The sequence below is a fragment of the Aulonocara sp. 'chitande type north' Nkhata Bay genome, linkage group LG16 (assembly GCF_057382095.1).
Source record: "Aulonocara sp. 'chitande type north' Nkhata Bay isolate Kocher_YH1m ecotype deep benthic linkage group LG16, A_spYH_male_GT1.1, whole genome shotgun sequence".
Classification (NCBI taxonomy): domain Eukaryota; kingdom Metazoa; phylum Chordata; class Actinopteri; order Cichliformes; family Cichlidae; genus Aulonocara; species Aulonocara sp. 'chitande type north' Nkhata Bay.
Window position 1 is genome coordinate 813,192 of NC_141359.1, and position 17,213 is coordinate 830,404.

The window sequence follows — 17,213 nt, forward strand, 5'->3', positions numbered from 1 at the left end:
CACCACAGTTTTTGCATCAGCCACGACCAGAGCCATACACCACATCACCTGCTGAAGCCCCTTGAGGCGACTGTTGATGTGATTTGTCGCTATATAAATATGATTGAATTGAATTCAATTGGTACATACAGTATAAGCTGTCTGTGGAGTATCACCAGCTAATCAAGAATTGCAAAATTGTACCTTAAGCTTGATAGCTTCTGTCAGCTGTGGTGCCCACCATGTGGTTTTGGAATTACCACCACGGCAGTTGCCAATGATCTTGCGGCCACAGCTCATCCTAACAGGTCACAGTGTTGTTAACCACAGGAGCATCGAACTGGCCCAGCAGAACAATGAAGTCCCTAGATTGGGGACTATCAAGCGCACCACCTAGTCACTCCAAGAAGACTAGGTAAATGGTAAATGGTAAATGGCCTGTATTTATATAGCGCTTTACTAGTCCCTAAGGACCCCAAAGCGCTTTACATATCCAGTCATCCACCCATTCACACACATTCACACACTGGTGATGGCAGCTACATTGTAGCCACAGCCACCCTGGGGCGCACTGACAGAGGCGGTACACTGAAGTCACAGGGAAGGAACCCTTTCTTCCACTGGGGAAAACCCCACTGTAGAGGTAGCAAACAGAGGTGTGCATACAAGATTAGACACCCCTGCCCGCCACCTCTAAGGGCGACTGTAGAGTGGGACAGAGTATAACCCCTCTCCAAGACACTGGTTCAACGGCCTGAGCTAAGCATTAAGGTGGGTGTGACTATACCTCATCTGTATCTCCAGACATCACCTACCGGCTCAAGCCCCTTCACCAGCAAAGAGGTGATGTACCATGTGCTGTTACTCCAGGCTTGGCTCTGGTTTAATTTGGACTTAGTATGTTTATTCTTATTATATGATAAAGAACACTCCAAAAGTCCACAAACTGTGAGAACCATATGGTGTTGTTTTGTTTTTGTTTGTTTTTTTGATTTTCTATTCTAAGAACATATTTGTTTCATTTTACCTTTCATTGACTGATTTCAGTTCTTCAACTTTATCTTTCAGAGCAGACCTGTGGGAAGAAAATAGAGATGAAAAAGCTTCACGTTTGTTCAGTATCAAATTCCCCAGGTGCAGATCTGTCTTTGATTCCTGTGATGTAATGTTGCTTTAGTATGCAGCATCAATCGTTTTTTAAAGACTTTAATGAATATATCCAACAGTTTCTATTTTGACAGCACTCGCTAAAAATAAAAAAGAAAGCAAAGAGATAATATTCTATGTGCTACTGTAAATGTGAGAAACATCTTTACCTTTCCTGTTTGAGTTTGTCTTTGTAAAATGTCTCCATCTCTGCAATGCTGTGTTAAAACATTTTAAGCAGTTATCTGACGAGACATTATTTCATATTGGAAAACTCCTTCAACAATTTTTCAGTTTTGCAACTTCACACATGCATCACAGTGAAATGTATTGATTCAGCTCTCTGCATGCACGCTACCTTTGTTTGATTGATTTGAGTTCTTCATCTTTATCTTTCAGAGCAGATCTGTGTGGAGAAAATGCAGCTTGAGGAAAAGCTTCATGTCTCAACATATACTGTACGATATGAAGGCAAGAGTTATGGTTTCCATCAGTGATCTGATGTACAGTGTCAGAACCAGTAGTTATCTTTTGTATGTTTCAGAATGTTGCACCTTGGAGTTTTTATTTCCATATTTGATGTACTTTACTTCATGGTAAAATCTCTAACTCCTTGTTGAATACAGGGTTAATTCTTTTTAAAACCCAGGGGTTCAGAACCTTCTCAACTTTCCAAAAAGTAGCCAGACAAAGGTACATTTGCATCAGACTGCAACGCTTTCATAGTTGCAAACTTCTTTCGAGCGTCCATAAACCTCTACTAAGTCCACAGTCTGTGTTCAAGCTTCCTTAAAGTTAAGGTGCATTTCATGTCTCATTGGTAAACTTCATTAACAACAAAGAAACAAAACTTACCTCTCTGCAGCAAGTTTTCTCTCCATGTCAGTTAAGCTGTGTAACAACAACACGTATGATTAGTTTGGTCTAATTATGTCCTTCAGGACACAGATTCTTTATTCAAGTGTTTGTTTCTGGGTGTCGAAAAGACTAGAGATATAGAAAGTGATGCCAGTATCCTCACAGGCCGTTAGGTAGGAGAAATTCTCTATGTTACAAGAAGACAGGCTACAAATAAAGGCAGCGACAACAAACACACATGCAATTCAAGGCTCATCAACAGAGGAGTACTGTCAAAAGTCCACCCTACAAACTCTTGAGCAGTGGCTGCTCTGGAGGGTCTGTGAACACTGATGACTCCATCCATCCATTCACTTCTGCTTATTCTTTTTTAGGTAGGGAGAGGCTGTAGCCTATTTCAGCTGTCTCAGGGCGAGAGGCGGGGTACACCCTGGAGAGGTCGCCAGTCTGTTGCAGGGCTAACACATAGACAGAAACAACCATTCACACCTATGGGCAATTCAGAGTTTGCCATTATTCTATCCCCACTAAGTGCATGTCTTTGGACTGCGAGGTGAAGCCGGAGTACTCGGGGAGAACCCACGCAAACAGGGGCGGAACATGCAAAGAGAGAACAGATGGTGGAAGTGAACTCAGGACCTTGTTGCTCTGAGGCAACAGTGCTCAGCAGCGTGTCACCCACTGATTACACATTGTCTGGAAATTCTCAGTCATGTTCAAAAATAATTATAATTTTATGAACAAACCTTTGTTTGTGTTCATTACACTGCCGGACACTGGACCTCTGAGCTGTTTCTTTCTGAAGTCTGCTGTGACAAGAAGAAAAACATTTCATGTCAGCTTATTGTACTTTATGAGTGAATTACAGCAAATTAAACACATAAGACTACACAGTCGTCCTTTAAGACCCAACAAAAGTGAAACAGACTAAAGCAATAATGGAAAAATTTTAACTTTCATCCTACGAATTTAGGTCCATGCACACCTAATATTTACTGTTGTTTTTGACTGAAAAAGTAATTAAAAACTGGAATGACAGAACTATCTGTTCTTAATAATATGATTTGGTACTTTTCTATTTCTACTTTGATTAGTGATTTTATCAAACTAACACTGTTTTGGGAACCCCCGAGTCGCTGACAATGCCTAGGTATTGTATTATCAGTTCTAGTCATTTTTTTTATGGACAAAGGGTAGACTTCGCGGAGTACTTAGTTCAAGTGAGTACTGGTCTGCAGTCAATGTGAACTAAGGTGTTTCTGCAGTTGTACGGGGATCTAATGGCTTGTATCCAAGGGTCAGGTGCCCCATACTTCTACAAACACCCACAGGATGTCCTGAGCAACCTGGTCAGTTCCCTGGCATAGACTTCCCTTGTTAGGTGACGGCTGTGTGCAGACAGTAATAGGACCCAAGGTGCAGACTCTGGAGACAGAACTTAAACCAAAACAGCTTTAATGCTGAACGCAAACATCACATAACTAGAAAAAACTCAAAATAAACTAACACCGGTGGATGGGCAAAACACACAGCAAAATAACCGGTAGATCACGACACAGACACAGAGAAACACAGGGCTTAAATACACAGAGGGAGCAATCAGGGAATGAGTAACAGGAGGGAAACACAGCTGGGACAAATCAGAACTGACGAGACCAAAGAAGCGTAACCTGAACACACTGAGATAAGACAGAGACCTTCAAAGTAAAACAGGAAACACAAAACACAGACTGAACAAAGACACAGACTCACATGCAGGCACTACAGAGGGAACAGAGACGTGGGACCAGGGCAGACACAGACACTGACTGGACGTGGAAATACAGCAGACAGGGGAGACAGCAACAAAGGAACACAGACAGAAAACCAAAACACTAAAACTCTAACCAAACCCCACCCAGAGGACCTTAACTAAGAAAAACCCATAAAGCAAAGCTAGAATATAATGAAATAACAAAATCAAATAACCAAAAACACAAAAACACTGGGTCACCGACCCAGGAACCCTAACATCCCTGGGGAAAGTAATCCCAGGATAATTAGAGCACAACCTCCAGTCCCCTTTTTCAAACAGTGGATTCAACACCCAAGGCTGCGCTTCACAACCACTCCCAACCTCCATGCAACATTGTAGAGGTGTGCCATCCAGGACAACTCTAGAAAATCCAAAGACTCAAGTAACTCAGGGAGAATCTTATCCACCCCAGGAGCACGACATTGAGCAGTTGTTCAACCATGTCAGTGACCTCATAACCAGTGATATATGAGTTTTCCCCCTCAACTCCAGGCTCTGGGTCCATTACAAAGGGCGTAACAGTAACATTGAGGAGGCCGTCAGTGTTCCTTCCACTGCCTGATAATATCATCAATTGAGGTCAGCAGCGTACCAATACCAATCTATACAGTGTGAGGAGGGCACCTGAGACCCCTTCTGAGTCCTCTGACTGTTTGCCAGAATCATATTGAGGCCAAGCGAGAGTCTTACTCCATGGTTTCATTGAACTTCTTCCACACCACAGTTTTTGCATCAGCCACGACCAGAGCCATACACCACATCACCTGCTGAAGCCCCTTGAGGCGACTGTTGATGTGATTTGTCGCTATATAAATATGATTGAATTGAATTCAATTGGTACATACAGTATAAGCTGTCTGTGGAGTATCACCAGCTAATCAAGAATTGCAAAATTGTACCTTAAGCTTGATAGCTTCTGTCAGCTGTGGTGCCCACCATGTGGTTTTGGAATTACCACCACGGCAGTTGCCAATGATCTTGCGGCCACAGCTCATCCTAACAGGTCACAGTGTTGTTAACCACATGAGCATCGAACTGGCCCAGCAGAACAATGAAGTCTCTAGATTGGGAACTATCAAGCGCACCACCTAGTCACTCCAAGAAGACTAGGTAAATGGTAAATGGTAAATGGCCTGTATTTATATAGCGCTTTACTAGTCCCTAAGGACCCCAAAGCGCTTTACATATCCAGTCATCCACCCATTCACACACACATTCACACACTGGTGATGGCAGCTACATTGTAGCCACAGCCACCCTGGGGCGCACTGACAGAGGCGGTACACTGAAGTCACAGGGAAGGAACCCTTTCTTCCACTGGGGAAAACCCCACTGTAGAGGTAGCAAACAGAGGTGTGCATACAAGATTAGACACCCCTTCCCGCCACCTCTAAGGGCGACTGTAGAGTGGGACAGAGTTTAACCCCTCTCCAAGACACTGGTTCAACGGCCTGAGCTAAGCATTAAGGTGGGTGTGACTATACCTCATCTGTATCTCCAGACATCACCTACCGGCTCAAGCCCCTTCACCAGCAAAGAGGTGATGTACCATGTGCTGTTACTCCAGGCTTGGCTCTGGTTTAATTTGGACTTAGTATGTTTATTCTTATTATATGATAAAGAACACTCCAAAAGTCCACAAACTGTGAGAACCATATGGTGTTGTTTTGTTTTTGTTTGTTTTTTTGATTTTCTATTCTAAGAACATATTTGTTTCATTTTACCTTTCATTGACTGATTTCAGTTCTTCAACTTTATCTTTCAGAGCAGACCTGTGGGAAGAAAATAGAGATGAAAAAGCTTCATGTTTGTTCAGTATCAAATTCCCCAGGTGCAGATCTGTCTTTGATTCCTGTGATGTAATGTTGCTTTAGTATGCAGCATCAATCGTTTTTTAAAGACTTTAATGAATATATCCAACAGTTTCTATTTTGACAGCACTCGCTAAAAATAAAAAAGAAAGCAAAAAGATAAAATTTTATGTGCTACAGTAAATGTGAGAAACATCTTTACCTTTCCTGTTTGAGTTTGTCTTCGTAAAATGTCTCCATCTCTGCAATGCTGTGTTAAAACATTATAAGCAGTTATCTGACTGGAAGCTTTCAAAACAGAGACATTATTTCAAATTGGAATTCTCCTTCAAAATCTTTCAGTTTTGCAACTTCACACATGCATCACAGTGAAAAGTATCGATTCAGCTGTCTAAGGGGCTTGGAAAGAAAAACATCTGTACTTCTTTAAGTTGCTTGAAGATGTTTCACCTCTCATTCGAGAAGATTCTTCAGTTCTAAGGTCAAATAGTGGAGAGTCCCAGATTTAAGCCCTGAGGGATTGTTACCCCAAGAGGGACAATGGACCCCTTTGTGATCCTCTACCTAATCACATGAGCCAAGGTGTGAAAACGGGTGTAGGTCTTACTGGGACAGTGGCGCGGCTGCCCCTCTGTGGGTCTTCCTTGGTCTCTTGTGTTCTGGGGGTTTCTGGATGTCTGGAGTTTTGATCTCCTCCATACCTGCTTGATACCATGGAGGACAGGGCTGTGGCTCCCCACACTCCCTAGCAGATCATTACATGGAGAAACCTTTGGAATGCAAGCATGCTGATCCACACAGGTATGCACACAGGTGTACGCATGGGTATTCACAGACGCGGACTACAGCTTTCTTGGCTGCTGCCTCAAAGCACACTGTGCGCTGTCTATCTTGCGTGCTGCACAATATCATTTATTATTTAGTAACTATTGATATCTACTGCTAGCTAGTTTATTGTGATGTTGCTGTTTTTTTATTATGTTGCTCTTTGTTGTTTGCTTTCTCTTCTGTTTTTTTTTCTCCATACAGGTGACCCAGGTGTTTTTTTTTTTGTTTGTTTTTTTCTCTCTTCCCCCCCTTCTCACTGTCTCTTCTCCCCTTTGGTTTTCTTTCTTTCTCTCCCTCTCTTTCTTTCATTCTTTCCCCCTGTCCTATCCCACAGTCATGTCTGTCCCGCTTGTAGCAACTGAAAATAAAATAAATTCATAATTATAATAAATGTCAATCAAATGGACCAATATGGCAAGGCCATGATGATCCACTTGGTAAAATAAATCCGCTTGGCATCTTTCTTGGCCTTAAGACAACAATTCTGATGGCTATAGATCCAAACGGGACAAAAAAAAAACAAAAAAAAATGGGTGTAGGTCACAATGAGCCAAGGTTTCGGGTGAGCTCATCGTGAAACCTAACCCCACCCTATCATGTGATTTCCTGAGTTAAGATGTCCCAGGATGTGAGAGTGCGTTAGGGGTTCTGGGAAGGGATCTCAGAACTGGATTATAGTTGGCAGAAAGTTGCTGTCATAAACCACGTTGGTGTCGTAAGCAACCACCTATGTTCAAAGATGGTCGCTCACAGTGGACATAGATGCTTCTTTCACTCCTCTTTCAAACCATCTGTCCTCTCTGTCCAAAATGTGAACATTGGCATCCTCTAAAGCAGGGTCGGCAACCTTTCTTATGGTGAGTGCCATCTAAAATTTCCTCAGAAGTCAATGTGCCATATGATTGCATTAGCAATAAATTTAATAACGCTCTATATTAACAGTTACACACTATATAGAACAACTTTATAGAATTATATTTGTTCGCAGATGTTGGCAGCTATCAGCGAATAGTTGTCAGCTATTTTGAAACAAAAAAAAGGACACATTTTATCCATAACAAGAACTCTATAACAGCAAATGAACTGTACAACAGTAAATGCAAATACTATTTATGGTCTCCTCACAACAATGATAAGAAAAATAAACTGGGCCAATATGGCATGTTTGTTAATACAGAGACACACATGTTAATGTGATCTCTGGTCTCCCACTCAGAGACACAGGTCTCCCAGTGTCCAGCATTCAGACCTGAGGACTCATGTGAGAGAAAATCTGCTCATACAGATATGTAGACCCAAATACTGTCAATAAGGCCTCTGCAATCTTCTGAAGACAGTTAAACTTGTCGGGTAGTGACGTCCAGCAGGTGAACATGCAGCTCCATGAACACGCACAGCTGTGGATTCCAGCTGCTTCAATGTTGCATTAACTGGCATTAACTCAGCCAGTTAATGCGAGGAAAATCCAGCTGCTCATTAAAGCTTTCTGGTTTAATCAGAAAAGAAAACATTGGTCCAAACACCTGAAAGTCAAAAAAACTCATTGTGAATTCTGTCTCAAGTCTTCGGATGTATCCGTGTATTTCCACGGTATTGATGCTGCGCTGAGCGGACAGCTCCTGAAGCATTTCAAGTGTGGGTGTATGGGCAGAAATCTGTGCCATCAGAAACTGAATTTGAATGAGTTCAATTTGAATTTGAATTGCTCAGATTGAATCTGAATTGTAACTTGAATAAATGCTTTTGAAAACTGAATTTGAATTAGTCTCATTTGAAATTGAATTTATGGTTTGAAAATGATCATCACTAAATTGAAATTGAATTTATATTTTGAAAATGAATTGATTTGCTTTGAAACTGCATTTTATCCTTTAAAAATTCAGCTTTCGAATAATTTCAGATTCACTTCTCACCATTCAGTTTCACTTCTACAATTCAATTTCAGTTCCAAAATTCAGTTTTTTGGAACTTAAATCCGGTTCCGGTTCAAGCGCAGATTAATAGAACTACGTTTTACTAGCGGACCGAAAGTGTTACTGATGGGAATCTACAGCGTCTTGAGCTGAATTAAGACTTCAGAAGTCATTCGTCATGTCGAATGATGGTCAATTTAGGAGGTGACCCGACAACTTCAGCCTGTCAAACATAGTAATGGAGCAGTATGCTTTAAAAAAAAATCTAATTAAGCATGCACTCAGTACCCTAAGAATTATTATGGTAGTTAAACACAGTGATAGTTGTATATCATATTATATCACTTCAAACAGAGATGATCCAGTAATGCTGCACTAATGAATTAGACTAACTATTCACGTTAGCTAAAGTTATTAAGTCAGCTAAAGAGTTGGGATGCTGTGTAAGGCATAAATAAAGCTAAAATACAAAGGTTTGGACACCGTTTTGCATGTTTCCCTACTGTAGGGGTCTCTGCAAGCATACAGAGGGGGTACTCTGAGAGGGTCCAAGATGACAACTTTGGAATTCTACTAGAAACAGTCGATCATATTTGTTTGTCAAAGCTGAATTCAGGGCAAACTACGCTAAATTAGCGTTTTTAGCTAACAGCTACAATAAGCATAAAAGTTACCTTACGGCTATCATTTGTTAACATGACGCTTGTTCTTATACATGTAATACATTTATTACCAACCTGAGAGTTCATCCGCTGGTCATTCGACATGACGAATGACTTCTGAAGTCTTAATTCAGCTCAAGACGCTGTAGATTCCCATCAGTAACACTTTCGGTCCGCTAGTAAAACGTAGTTCTATTGATCTGAGCTTGAACCGGAACCGGATTTAAGTTCCAAAAAACTGAATTTTGGAACTGAAATTGAATTGTAGAAGTGAAACTGAATGGTGAGAAGTGAATCTGAAATTATTCGAAAGCTGAATTTTTAAAGGATAAAATGCAGTTTCAAAGCAAATCAATTCATTTTCAAAATATAAATTCAATTTCAATTTAGTGATGATCATTTTCAAACCATAAATTCAATTTCAAATGATACTAATTCAAATTCAGTTTTCAAAAGCATTTATTCAAGTTACAATTCAGATTCAATCTGAGCAATTCAAATTCAAATTGAACTCATTCAAATTCAGTTTCTGATGGCACAGATTTCTGCCCATATGTGGGAATGTGGAAATTTCAACATCGCTTGAAAAAACTGCCAGCTAGCAACATCCCTCTCACCGGTAGGCTAAGTGATTTTTAGCCAATTACAAGTTGAATCTGGTAGTTGGGGTTGTTAGCTAAGATACCGTAATTACTGTTTTTTCTGAATGTTTAAACCCTAACTGTGATTCTTAGCGCACAATTTCTAAAACTATTAATACTTATAGCAAAACCACTCACTGAGTTTGCAAAACTAAAAGCACAAACACTGCTTTGCACTCAGTTTGCCATTTTGTAACACACACTTTGCAAACCTGTAGCTACAATCCACTGCACAGCAATATTTTTGCAGAACTGTAAACACAACTCAGTGCTTTACACTCAATTTCCAAATGATCAACGCACTCCTAGCAAAACTATACACATTCATGGCCATTATTTACACTATTTTGCTAACTGTCTGGCACACTGTCACATGTGAAAACTGTTTTAGATAATTAGTCCACTTTGCAATCAGCCTAAGCACTATGATACAGGTAAGCTGTGTGTGCGGAGCACAATGGAGGGAGCAGGAAGAGTGAGAAGTAGAGGAGGCCAAGCAAGAGGACGTGGAGGTGAAGAAGTAGGACGAAGAGGACGACAAGGACAAGGAGGACCAAGAGGAGGGCGAGGAAGCGGGAGAGGACGAGGAGGGGGGAGAGGAAGGGTAAGAAGAGTAAGAAATAGAATTGCTGATGACATCAGAGCTACAATAGTGGACCATGTCATCAACCGTGGAATGACCCTGAGGGTAGCTGGCCAACGGGTCCAGCCTAACTCGAGCCGCTACACTGTAGCAGGCATCATACAGTTTTTTCTGAATGCTTACAGTTTTTTCTGAATGCTTAAACCCTAACTGTTATTCCTTTAGCACAATTTCTAAAACCATTCAGACGTATAGCAAAACCACTCACTGAGTTTGCAAAACTAAAAGCACAAAAACTGCTTTGCACTCAGTTTGCAATTTTGTAACACACACTTTGCAGACCTGTAGGCACAACTCACTGCACAACACTCAATTACCAAATTTCCAACACACTCCTAGCAAAAGTATACACATGTATGGCTATCATTAACACTAATTTGCCAACTGTCTGGCACACTTTCACATGTGAAAACTGTTTTAGATAATTAGTCCACTTTGCAATCAGCCTAAGCACTATAAACAGGCCACAGGTAAGCTGTCTATGTGGAGTACAATGGAAGGAGCAGGAAGAGTGAGAAGAGTGAGAATCAGAGGAGGCCGAGGGAGAGGACGTGGAGGTGAAGAAGTTGGAGGAAGAGGACGTGGAGGAGCAAGAAGAGGATGAGGAGGGGAAAGAGGAAGAGTAAGAAGAGTAAGAAACAGAATAACTGATGACACCAGAGCTACAATAGTGGACCACATCATCAACCATGGGATGACCCTGAGGGAAGCTGGCCAACGGGTTCAGCCTAAACTGAGCCACTACACTGTAGCAAGCATCATTAGGACATTTTGAAATGAGAATCGGTAAGTACTTTGTAGCACTGCCAATACTCTAATGAGAAACACAACAGTACCATACATGCAAAAATACTGAAATTGCTACTTTACAGAATTGCTAGACGTCCAGATGTTGGGGGCAGATGCAGAATGTTCACTTCAGAGCAAGAGACCCATATAGTGAACATGGTGATTGCCAATAATGCAATAAGACTGCGTGAAATACAGCAGCGCATAACTGATAATGACACCATCTTTCAAAATATACACAGTGCAAGCATTTCTGCACTAAGTCGTGTACTTGCGCGCCACAGAATAAGAATGAAGCAACTTTACAGAGTTCCTTTCGAGAGAAACACAGAACGTGTAAAGCAACTGCAATGTGACTATGTGCAGGTAAGCTAGTGTCATTGGTTCTGAATTTGGAAGTGCATACTGTAGTGCTGTGCATGGGCCTGATGTGTTGCATTTGTTTTGTCTTGTCCAGAGAGTGATGGAACTAGAAGCAGATGCAATGGGACATGAGCTACTTTTTGTAGATGAGGCCGGTTTTAACCTCAGTAAAACCAGGAGACGTGGCAGGAACATTATTGGACACCGTGCCATCATCAATGTCCCAGGACAACGTGGTGGTAACATAACCATGTGTGCAGCTATAAACCAAAATGGTGTTGTTCACCATCATGCAACCATAGGCCCATACAACACTGCACACATTATTGCATTCCTGGACACCTTGCATGACATGCTCACTGTTCAGAGACCAGAGCAGACCCGATATGTCATCATATCGGAGAATGTTAGTTTCCATAGGGCTGCTTTGGTCCGCAACTGGTTTACAGACCATCCATCCTTTATGGCACTCAACCTCCCTCCATACTCTCCATTCTTAAATCCCATCGAGGAGTTCTTCTCTGCCTGGTGCTGGAAAGTGTACGACCGTCATCCTCATCAACAGGTAGCCCTTTTACAGGCAGTGGAGGAGGCATGTGGAGACCAGGCATCATGTCAGGCCTGGATACGGCATTCATATTATATATATTATATTTTTGTAACAGTGCTCTTAGAGAAAATCTGTCAGGTGTCACCCTTATGGTGATGATGTTTCATGTTTTGATGATTTAATAATCAGCTCTCTCTCTCTCTCTCTCTCTCTCTCTCTCTCTCTCTCTCTCTCTCTCATTTTTGTTCTAAGCAAGTCTGCAAGATTGAATTAACAGCGCTGTAAAAAATTTTCGTGAGAGCAAATACAAGGTCATTTCTCAACACAGGTTTGCAGGCCCCGAGCAAATATACTCGAGAGGAGAATTGCTGAGGTTTTCTCGGAAATAATATGATTAACCTTTTTCTTTTAATTTCGTAGATGTGGTGAAGCATTTTCTTTCTGTTTGACACGTGAAAATGTGTCAGCTCCTCATTGTCAGCACAAGCTGAGAGGTCTGAATCAACATTAAAGGCCTTATTAAAGGTGGTAGAAAACTGAGCTGCACTTAATGGTTTAAACATGCAAGAAGCAGTAGGAGGACCACAAGTAGTAATATTACAGGGAAGAGAAGTTACAAACAATACAGGCATATGATCAGAAAGACAGCATCATAAATTTGAATGTTAAAAACAGGTAAACCATATGGCAAAACCAGATCCAGAGTGTGTCCATGTTTATGTGTGGGACCAGTGACAGACTGCAAAACATAAAAAAACATCAAGTAGGTTTAAAAAGTCCTTTGCCAGTGGTTTAGTAGGACAACACGCATGAATATTCATATCACCCAGGATTAAAACCTTGTCATACTTTAGCATTATTTCAGCCAAGAACTCAGAGAAGTCATTAATGAAGTCCCTGTTATATTTGGGTGGATAGTAAATCACCACACAAAGAACAGGATGACTGCTACCAAGCTCAAACATATTCAGTTCGAAACTGGAGAAAGTGACAGGTGACAGTTGGCGACATTGAAAAGTATTTTTCTCAACTGTTGCTACTCCTCTACCTCGGCCCGTAGTCCTCGGTGAGTTAAACTATGGCGGTAATAGTTCTGAGAAAGCCCTTAACTCACTGTCACTTAGCCAGGTTTCTGTCACACAGAGGAAATCCAGATTATGAGAAGTGAAGAAATCCTTCAATATGAACGTTTTATTTGCTAACAACCTAGCGTTAAACAGAGCAATCCTGGTAGGGTCCATTGAAGCAGTGACAGTCATCCAAGGCCCCTGTTTCAATGGCCAGAGTTTCTGCGGATTTACTTCACTGCTGCGAAGAAGAGGTAAGAGAAGGTGGTGACGCAGGATCTCCTCAGCCGAGCTGACAACAGGTACCAGCCAGGTGGCAATGGGTTCCAGGAAGCGACGGGAGACTAAACGATGGTGGAAAGCTTGGATTTCCGCCAGAGTGCATTGGGAAACTATTCTGTCTCTGCCAGATGAAAGAGCAAAATATGATTTCAATTTCACTAACTGTGTTTTCCCCAATTTTTAAAGCGTTTCTTCTTATGAGATGGGGTAGGGGTGTAACCCAGGTGAGCTGGTACTCCAGATAGTAGCGGAGGTGGAAAAAAAGTCCTATCCATAAGCGCTTGTCCTTACAAGTTTCTCTGTGACAAGTCGAATATTTAAGAGTTTCACGATTGTAGGTCAGTAGAGAGTCAGCGTTGTTCAATAAAAGTGAAAAAAACAATATAAACACGCAGAACAAAAGTGGATCCGACAACTGTGGACGGCGAGCCATGCACTCTGGGGCCATCTTTCCACATCATTTGATTTATATTAATTCTAACTTGTGTCATCCACGAAACGAAGTCTCTGCGGAGGTATGATTGCCAAACTCTACTGGACCTCATACCTGTGGTCCAAAATATTGTGTTCTTTGGAGCTGGTGGGCAATAACTTCTGCCCCCATTTGCATCGAAAATCCCGGGTTACCTGTACTGGGTTCCAACGCTACGTTCCCGGCGAAAGCGTTATCGTCGCCATGGTAAATGAAGCGGTTGGCTGGTGAGATCGGTGCGTAGGGTGTCTGGACCTCCTGAATTCCGAGCGCCAGATCCAGCTCCTGCCAGGATTGGCCTGGTGAGCGCCAGATCACTTTCAAACAAAATTTTATTCTTCGGAACTTTTTCAGTTCCCAAATTTCTGAATTTTCTGTGTGTGACTGAGACGTGGCTGAGTGTTGGCGAGTCCAGTGCTCTATCTGAACTTCTACCAGTGGGTGGTTGCTTGTTTAACTCGCCACGGACGGCAGGCGGAGGTGGAGGCACAGCAACTGTTTAAAAAAGGATTATAAATGTGAGCAGTGTTTTCTACAGCCTTCATTCTCCAGCTTCAAACTTACCTTGTTTGAGGTGAGTCGAATAAACCCGGTCTTCTGCGCGATCATTTATCATCTCCCGAAACACAATAAGAACTTCATAAACTATTTTTCAGATTTTTTAGCTGGGATGTGACTATGACTGACTATGACAGCCCAACTATGACTGTGTTCTTATTGTTGGTGATTTTAATATACATCTATGTATAAAACAAAAGACGGACAGCAGCTGGACCTATGAGCCGTTTCTTTCCGAAGTCTGTTGTGACTAGAAGAAAACATTTGCGTCAGCTTATTGTACGTCATGGGTGAGTTACAACAAATCAAACACATAACAGTACACAGTTGCCTGCAATACCCAACAAAAATGAAACAGACTAAAGCAACAATGGGAAAACTTAAACCCTCATCCTACCAATTTGGGTCGGTGCACACCTAATATTTACAGTCAATCTCTTCATAATGAAGTCATATGAATTAAATCATATCGTAGCTTTTTATTTTTTGATTAGTGATTTTTCAAAGTAAAACAGTTTTGGTGTACCAGAGAACCCGATAGAAGAGCATCCAATTCTGCCTCATCCATCCATTTCTTAACACTTTGAACATAAAAACAGAAGGAACACTGTGGGGTTCTCCCAGATAAGCTGGATAAGGTGATTGGTAATAGAGAGGCGTGGGCTTCCTTCCTTTTAGAATGTGATTAGTTTTACTTTTCCCCTGTGATGTTATGTTCATTCGTGTCACCTTTTTTCCCCATTTGTTTCCACTTTCCCTGATCGCCTCCTCTGTGCACTTAATCTGTGTGTTTTAATTCAGTCACGTCGTCTGTGATGTACATACCATTTTTTCAAGGTTTCACACTATCCAGGTATTTATGTATTCTTGCCAGGTTTCCATGTTAAGGGTTTTTCATGTTTACTTTCTAGTTTCCCCGAGTTTAGGTTTTTGTTTAACGTTACATTTTGATTTTGTCTTTTGTTTTGTATTCGTTAATCAGCCACGATAATTATCTCGCTTTCTGTTAAAAATCAAGTTTTCATTCTGTGTGTTTGAATTTGGGTCCTCTTCCTCACTCCACAAAGTCAGCTTCGCAGCCAGACTGTGACAGAACGACCTGACCATGTTGGACCCAGCGGACATTCATTTCAGAGACTTTTTTGAGTTCAATGTTTGTGTTACGCAACTCCACGAACTCTGGATTATTTCCTGCACAAGGAAACAAGAGGAGGAAAAGGAGTCTATTTGGGCTCGGCTGGCGCCGATAGCCACAACCAACCCGAGACTTTTGGACTATTTAGCTGAGTTTTCCAGTTTGCTGGCTACAGGAGTAGGAGTCTGCACTTTAAGTTTCTTGCTTGTTTCAATGCCCATGTTGCCACAGCAGCGGACGAGTGCTGTGTTTTCCTCACCACAGCCGGTGAATGCTTCCAGTGCCACTTTCACCTCAGCCGTAGCAGTTCTGGCTTCGATTACCAAGGCTTTCAGGAGGAGTTGGTGTTCGCATCGCCATCATGAGAAATGGATTGAAGCAGAGCACCACTACCTCACAATTGCTCAAGCTTTCTACTGGCTGCTGGGGATAAACATTGTGCCCCCACCACAGACAAGCTGCTGTCCGTCACTGTCTCAGTCGCTACAGACGAGCTGCTCTCCCCCACCATCTCAGTTGGATCTCCCTTCGCCTGCTTCACTTCTGGGAGGCATGTGGGCAGATGACAAGGAGTCCACCACCACGTCAGCTTCTGCTCTGGCGGCACTGGTTTCTCTTGCTACTGTTGCCAAGAAAAAGAGGCGTCTGCGTCGCTGTTGCACCGCACAACAGCATGAGGTTAGTGACTGTGTTTACTGATGTGCCGGGTTTTGGGCCCCCGGGAGCTACTGTATACATGCAATTGGAGCTCGGCAACGCTAACCATCTCGTCTGCATGTGTGAAGGTGAGAAGACTCATCTCCTTTCCCCATGATCTGCTGACACCCCCAGAGCTATCTTCCCCACTCGCTGCTCTTCACTTCCTCAGTACAAGTAAGGCAATATCTTTCTCTAGTTATTCTGTCTTTGTGGCAAGCCACAGAAACAGCAATTTGAAAGAACAGACGTGGAAGCAAAGCAACTATAGACAAAAGTTTAGGCCTGTCTCATAAGCACAAAGCCCCCAACATCCAACAGCAGCATGGAGCAGTGCAATGCACTCACATCACTTAGTAATGACAACAACATTATCATCCTTCCGGCAGACAAGGGTAGGTGCACAGTATTGCTAAACCAGAAAGACTATCATGAGAAGATTGTGTCACTACTCAGTGATGAAAATACTTATGAGCCCCTGAAACGAGACCCAGGAAGCTGTTACAGGAAGTGGGTGATAGACTGTCTGAAGCAGTTAGAACAAGATAATGCTGTTGACCGGAAATCATACCAAAGGCTATACCCAGAAGAATCCACAGCAAGTCTGTATGGTTTACCGAAGATACATAAACAGGGTGCACCTTTAAGACAAATCGGTCACCTGTAACTTTTTAAAGTTTCTGGCCTCAATCCTCAACCTGCTGATAGGCAGCTCTGAACACCACATCCAGAACACCTTGGATTTTGTTGAGAAGGTGAGAGATGTCATTATGGAGGCAGATGAAACCATGGTCTCGTATGATGTTAAATCTCTCTTCACTTACATCCCAGTCACGGAAGCGTTGGAGGTAGTTCGTAAGAGATTACAGGAGGACCCCAACCTCAGCAATAGGACCACTCTCAGCATCGACCAAGTGTGTTTGAACTGTGTCTTCATTCCACCTACTTCACATACAAGCGTCAGTTCTACAGGCAGAAACATGGATGTGCCATGGGCTCCTCAGTTTCACCCATTGTGGTCAATT

General features: G+C 42.1%; 1 protein-coding gene across 2 annotated transcripts in view; it reads right to left on the bottom strand.

The window, feature by feature from the left end:
- Positions 1-820: 820 nt before the first annotated feature.
- The window catches only part of LOC147310734 (uncharacterized), a 30,552-nt gene continuing 14,159 nt past the window's right edge, over positions 821-17,213 (bottom strand). The window contains exons 3-9 of one of the 2 annotated variants that reach the window (XR_015125409.1): positions 6,197-6,334; positions 5,792-5,839; positions 5,503-5,550; positions 2,730-2,792; positions 1,981-2,016; positions 1,296-1,531; positions 821-1,054 (exon numbers count right to left, since the gene is read on the bottom strand). Coding sequence is in view for 1 of the 2 variants with exons in the window: in XM_086267063.1 (XP_086123189.1) it covers positions 1,292-1,343; positions 1,484-1,531; positions 1,981-2,016; positions 2,730-2,792; positions 5,503-5,550; positions 5,792-5,839; positions 6,197-6,334 (433 nt within the window). In the remaining variant the exon portion in view is untranslated. Of the gene's footprint in view, positions 1,532-1,980; positions 2,017-2,729; positions 2,793-5,502; positions 5,551-5,791; positions 5,840-6,196; positions 6,335-17,213 lie in introns of both variants that reach the window. The other variant, XM_086267063.1, reaches the window with a different exon arrangement.